Source organism: Glossina fuscipes, unplaced genomic scaffold, assembly GCF_014805625.2.
Source record: "Glossina fuscipes isolate IAEA_lab_2018 unplaced genomic scaffold, Yale_Gfus_2 2, whole genome shotgun sequence".
NCBI classification, from domain to species: domain Eukaryota; kingdom Metazoa; phylum Arthropoda; class Insecta; order Diptera; family Glossinidae; genus Glossina; species Glossina fuscipes.
The window spans coordinates 17,341,548-17,348,037 of NW_023998416.1; the positions used below are offsets into that span (position 1 = coordinate 17,341,548).

At 34.6% G+C, this 6,490-nt stretch overlaps 1 protein-coding gene and 1 non-coding gene across 2 annotated transcripts; both read left to right on the top strand.

Annotated features, from left to right (window-relative positions):
* The first annotated feature begins 146 nt into the window (after window positions 1–146).
* Window positions 147–2,893, top strand: LOC119632981 (myosin-VIIa-like). Its single transcript, XM_038026156.1, has 6 exons — window positions 147–318; window positions 368–920; window positions 977–1,139; window positions 1,479–1,844; window positions 1,914–2,648; window positions 2,717–2,893. The coding sequence occupies exons 1-6, from the start codon at window positions 225–227 to the stop codon at window positions 2,891–2,893; spliced, it is 2,088 nt and encodes a 695-aa protein (XP_037882084.1). The 5' UTR covers window positions 147–224.
* A 2,552-nt stretch (window positions 2,894–5,445) lies between these two features.
* Window positions 5,446–5,517, top strand: Trnaw-cca. The gene has a single exon. It is a non-coding gene; the product is annotated as a tRNA-Trp (tRNA).
* The last annotated feature ends 973 nt before the right edge of the window (window positions 5,518–6,490 follow it).

The window sequence follows — 6,490 nt, forward strand, 5'->3', positions numbered from 1 at the left end:
ATTTCTTTCGGCTGGCATATGATATGTAAGAGTGGCAAGTTGGAAAAATTAAAATTATTTTATTTCCAGGTTCTCTTAAAATCTTTACCTGACTATTTGCCCAAGCATCTACTGATTGAAGGAGATAAAGCTCTCAGATTTTGGGCAAATCTAATAACTGATACATTTTCTAGTAACGATTATCCAAATAGTTTAGCTTCGCGCTTAAAAGCTAAAGAAGATATATGTTTATACGGTCACCTAAACTGGCCCATGATGTTCTCCAGATTCTTCGAAGCCATTCTTACAACGGGACTACAACTTTCAAAGGGCAATATAGTAATAGCAATAAATTCAAATGGTTTTTATATGCTAAATGAAAGTGAAGTTATTTTAGGACATTACGATTACGTTGAAATATCTAAAGTAACTGTGGAAAGAGACTCTAACGATCTCATTGATATCCTACATTTGGAATTGTTGCAAAAGGAAGAGCTTTCCTTTAAATGCTGCGAAGCGCGAGATGTAGAAACTTTATTGCTTTTCACACTAGAAAATTTAAAACAAAGATCAAAATTTGCTCTGGCTATAGAGGACTTTAAACCCAATAAGCCCCAGGAACTCACTTTTCCACAATTGTCTTTATCACGCGGAGATTTAGTACAATTAACTAGCAAATCGAAAAGTTTATCGGAAACAAGTGGAGACAAATGCGATTGGCTTGAGGGGAAATGTCGTGATGCGAAAGGCTTCTTCCCAACAAAGAGTATTACGATTTTGGCTACTTTAACGAAACCGTCTGAAAAAATACTGGAGTTGTATAAAAAGTACAAAAATGATGACTTAAGAAGCACTCTGGCACGGAAGTTCACTACTAAGCTTGCGTCAAATCTACACAATCTTGAAAGCTTTGCCAAAAATCATTTCAGGCCTCAACTAAAGTAAGAAAAGCAAAATAAAATTGAGAAAAATTTTGATGTTTTCTAAAATATTGCAGTAGTCTGCGCAATTCTACGAGCTGTTTGCATACAATCAAAGCAAAAAATGAAGATTTATGGCGCCACAGCCGTAATTTACTAAAGGCGCCATTGCTCAAAAATTTGCAAGAAGATCCTGATTTATTTGACTTAGCTGTAGCTATGTTTAATAGCATACTTAAAGTAAGTTTAAAAGCGGATGAAAGTTACTGTACATATGTATTTCTATATAAGTTGATTTAAAAGTCCTTCAATCAATTATCGGGATGAAAAAAAACTGCCCCAGCCGGTTCAAAGTTTTCACACCAATTTGTCAGTACTGAGCGATTGATTTTTCCAGTTATTCTGTTTTATCCATTTTTCCTTTCCTTTACTCATCAAAATTGCCGTTAAAGTAAAAATCTGGTAAACTGATAAACTTTACGCGGTGAAATTATTTGTAATCATTTACTATACTTGTTTAATCTGGACTGCAAAATGAACTCAAATAACTCACTCACGTTTTCGGAATTTCTTTTTAAGTATATGGGAGATATACCGACAGGAAAGCAGTCTTCGTCCATTGATTTGATATTTAAACCTACTCTGAAATATGAGCAATTGAAAGATGAATTGTATTGTCAGCTTATGAAGCAGCTAACCGACAATTACGTAAATTACAGCGAAGAACGTGGTTGGGACCTCATGTATTTAGCTACCGGTCTTATACATCCTTCTGCAATAGTTCTTAAAGAATTAATGGCTTTCCTACGTACTCGTTCGCATGTTTTGGCGGTCGCGTCTTTAAAGCGTATCAAACGTGTTTCAAACAAAAAGCAAAGAAAGCAACCGCCTTACATACTCGAAGTGGAATGCATTCAACAAAGATTTGAAAAGATCTACCATAAGGTCAGTGAACACTCGCCTAAAATTTTGTTTAAGAATTTCTGATTTTATCTCAAGAGATTTATCCGTTAGGTGCACATTCCCGATGGTTCAGCGGAAGCCTTTGAGATTCATGCTTTCACCCGAGCTCTCGATCTAATTCATTGTATTGCAAGCCGTCTCAAATTAAAGTATCTAGAAGGTTTTAGCTTATTCGTAAGAATAGGTAAACGCACCTTTTCAGTACCCGATGGCGAATATTTATTCGACTACCTTTACGAATTGATGCTATGGATTAAAGAGACCATGCCCACACGTAACGCGGACGTTAAGCGCAAAGTTTCCTCCTATCAGTTGTATTTTATGAAAAAATTATGGTTTCATTTGCAGCCCGGCAAAGATCCTAACGCTGACACTTTCTTTCATTATCCTCAAGAGTTGGCGAAATACATGGCAGGTTATTACAAAATTTCTTGTGATAAGGCTTTGAAGTTGGCCTGTTTCATTTATTACGTGGATTACGGAATAGATAGTAAAGCCCTGCAAAAATCTCAAGAAATTTTGTCTCAAATAGTACCACAAGATCTCATTCGGCTCATGAAACCAAACGAGTGGAAAACCCAACTAATTAAGCGACTGAATAATCTCATACCGACCAATATAAGGAAAGATTTGATTAAACTGCAATTTCTTGAACATTTGGCAGAGCAAGAAATGTTCGGTTCAACTTTTTTTAGGGTTAAGCAAACGAGTGACGGATCCTTGCCGGAAAATTTATATTTAGCTGTAAATCGCAAAGGCTTTCATATAGTAGATGCAAGTACCAAGGTCTGCTTTAGCTCTCAATGTGTCACAGAGCAGTGTTATAATAATTTGTGTTTTTTTACTACTTTTAGAACACTTTGCAATCTTTTGATTTTAAGGAATTGAATTTCTGGAGTTCCGGAAATACTTATTTTAATATCCATATCGGCAATTTATTGGGATCTAACAAATTACTATGCATTACTGACCAGAGCTATAAAATAGATGATCTGCTTTCTTCTTACATTAATTATTTAAATATACATTAAAAAAAAATAAAAAATCGTTACCAATGTAAAAATTCTACTTAAATACGCTTCTGACTGAATAATTTTGTAGAGATAAATTAATATTAAGTAGCCACACAAAGAGAATGTATGAGGAAAGAGGTGGTCTCACATTATAAGCAAAAGCGCAACGTGTAATGCCGAGAACACATCTCCCCTTTCATTCATGATTTTTTGAAATTGTCTGTCTATGACGACTTAAAATGTGAGTTGTTAATGTATCTCTACAAAATTATTCAGTCACAAGTGCCGTATCGTTTAATCGAATCGACTACTGGTTTCTAGATCGAGCAGGCACACTTTTATATCGATTCCGTGTATATCGAACTCTTTGGCTGGTGATCAGTTGATTAGTCTTTACTCCTTCCTATGAATGAGTAACTATGTTTGGTGGCCTATGGGTTTATAGTTGCAAATTTGAGACACTAAACAAGTAAAATAAAATAAAAATATACAGAATTCTGTAAGCCGTTCGAAACAAGCAGTGAAGAATTTTTATTGCTCATAGAAAACAACACAAAGTTCAAGATTACCGCCGAAGGCAACAATGTTTGGTGGCTTGCTGACTTTAAACGGATCCCTACAGCTATCGTATTTCAGAATGTGTAACGGATTGTATTCATATGGCAGCTCGAAAAACAAAGAACGATGACTAAGGAATACTTCGTGGCACTTTTCATTCGATTGAAGGAGAAAATTGTCAAAAATAGCCCTAAATGGCGAAGAAAACGGTGCTCTTTCACAAAAACAATGCACTGCGTCACCAGTCGATGGCTACAATGGCAAACTTGCGCGAACTGAAGTTCAAATCGCTTTCCCGATTTTCGCGAGGTCTGATCAGCAGTGGCTATTACCTTGGTTCAAGTAAAAATAGCTCTCGAAACTAGAGAGAAGTTTTGTTCTGATTGTATTACTCCTGAAAGATATTATGCTCTTTAATAAAATCGAATTTTCAAAAAAAAAACTTTTATGTTTACTTAGTCTGCGTATTTTCACCCTTAGAACAAACACTGCGAAGCTTATTAAAAACCGTGGGCTGAAAAGCATCTTCATTTTAAACTAGGGCTATGTACCACTTATAATTTTAAGCTTCAATTAGACCATCCTGAAGTGATACGTCATCTTATTTGTTAACCAATTTGCTGAAGTAATCAACTCCCGAGCATGCATATTTGATTCAATAAATACACCTTGACTACCTGTTTTATAGGCAACTCACGTACATACTACCAATGCTAAAGCCTGCAGTACAAACTGATAATAGATCATTCAACCACCGTTGAATATCATGTTACTGATAATAACAAATCCAATCGAATTTACTAAAGTCGGACAATCGGGTTGCTCTAAATCGATAAGACTGATGGATTATGGGAGAAAATTTATTATCCATTATTATGTATAACAAAAAGATTATTATTATAACTTCTGTTCGATTTCATGATTTTGCACTAATTGCAGCAAGTTATAAATCTCTTCTGGTTTAACCATAACAAGTGCGTTAATCCTCACACAAGGCTGATCTATTTTGTATAAAGATGAAAACTTTTTTTTAATTCTTAAACAAATAAAAACAGTATTTCGCGCCGCGGCCCACCGTGTAATACCCCAGACCATCCAACAGTAATTCATGTCACGAGTTTTTAAATGAAGGCGTTATTCCGATCTAAATCATTTTTAACGGGGTTCTTTCTTGACACACGAAACGCGTCTATGTACCAAATTTCAACAAAATAGTACAAGTATTTCGCCAGGTAACCTGAACACAAGAAAACAAGACCGAAAGACGGACAGACAGACTTAGATAAATTCGAAAGGCGATACTGAATCCAACGGTACAACAGAAGGTAGATCTGTCCCAAGTGCTTCTAGGTGTTGCATTGATGGGCACAAATTTAATAAACCCCTCTACCACAAGTCGTGTCGGGTATAAAAGTTCCTTTAATACGACATAATAATTACATTTTCACACTCGTCTCGTTTTGAAGGAAATTCATGAATTGTGATTGTTTTACGCTTTTAATATTTACTTTACAAATTTCAAATCAATAATCCCAGAGCTACATAATATTTTAAGTTCGCATTTCAAAACTTAATTATGAAAATTTTGGGTTTGAATACTAACTGAAACTAAAAGCGAAAATGTTTAGTTATTTATAATTTTGTTAAATAAGGCTTCCGATGAAAACGGAGCACAAGAGAAGAGAGCAGCGATAAGAAGCTTTTACTTACTGCCATCAACATAATTATCAAGATTGTTGAAGAGAAAATGCCTACAAGTAAATAAAAAGAACTAATTGTGTTACAATGACATTAATTGTACAATTAATTTTTTAATTTTAAATTTATTACTTGCTGAAATGTAATCAGTGATTATCATTAGATTATGAACGAAAAATCAAGAGAATTACTGAATAGAGAGAAGAGAAACACTGAACTTAATAAAAATTTGTTGGTTTGTTTGTTTAGTCTAAAAATATGTTATGTTTTTACTTATTCCCTTATATTGAACATTGACGTAAGAATTTTCGTAGGACTCCGTGGCGCAACGGTAGCGCGTCTGACTCCAGATCAGAAGGTTGCGTGTTCAAATCACGTCGGGGTCAATACAAAGGCGGTGTGGTGTAATCTACGTTGTGGTTATTTTTTTTAATTTTTTAAATGAAAACAAGTTTATTATTTATTTTAAATGTATGTTCCTTATAACATTAATTCTTTTTTCTAAGCTAATAAAAGTAACGTAAACAAGACACAAATGTCGTAAGTTCGCATACTGCTCTCACTTCTTCAAGATTTTCAAGAAATATTTTTGTGAAGATTTGCTGACTCTTTCCTTTTTTAGTGTATATATAATAAAGAGTTCCTCCAAGGTGTTATCCGAATGCTGCCAGGAAAATGGGACAAGGTAGTGTTCTCTCACAATAAATTGATCACTTTTGATAGAAAACGGCAGAACCTTATTTGTAGTCTTGATAATGTATAATAAATCAATAGCTTTACATAAATTTGTCAAGCCATCGAAAAGAATATAATAGCTCAACGTGAAAGTGTATGGAGCTCTTTGATCATAACCTAAACAGATTTTGCTTAGCATTTCATTTATTCATTTTTATGAAAGCATGTGAAAGCCATTCGACACCGTACTCCCATAATTTTTGCTAAGTGACCAACGATATATATAGTCTGACGTAGCCTTGATGTAAAATCATGCCATTTTCATTGATCAATTTTAGACGCTTTGTCAAAATTGCGCACATTAATCGCACTGCTTATTAACAGTAGAGACTGAAAACTATTGTCCGGGTAGGTTGATACAGCTTCCGATGCGTCCGATTTCATTAAACACAAAGCATAACCACAGCTGATATCAATCTGGTTGTACAAGTGCTCCAAACTGACTTGATTTCATTTCATTTCAACGACCATTCTCGCAAATACAATTTTGTTTTATTTCACTTTTAATTCATGAAGAACTCAAATAGGGAGTTTGTTTTTGTACACAATCTTAGGCAAGTGGTCCGGAATTATTCTTTGGTCACTGTTTGAACGTCCGCAAGTAAATCGTAAAATAAGATGATT

Bases quoted from the DNA above. Each gene is read 5' to 3' on its own strand.
- LOC119632981 (XM_038026156.1), top strand. From the start codon at position 225: ATGTTTATACGGTCACCTAAACTGGCCCATGATGTTCTCCAGATTCTT. The intron at 319-367 runs GTAATAGCAATA...ATGAAAGTGAAG, and splicing joins AACTTTCAAAGGGCAATATA to TTATTTTAGGACATTACGAT. The intron at 1,140-1,478 runs GTAAGTTTAAAA...TTTCTTTTTAAG, and splicing joins TGTTTAATAGCATACTTAAA to TATATGGGAGATATACCGAC.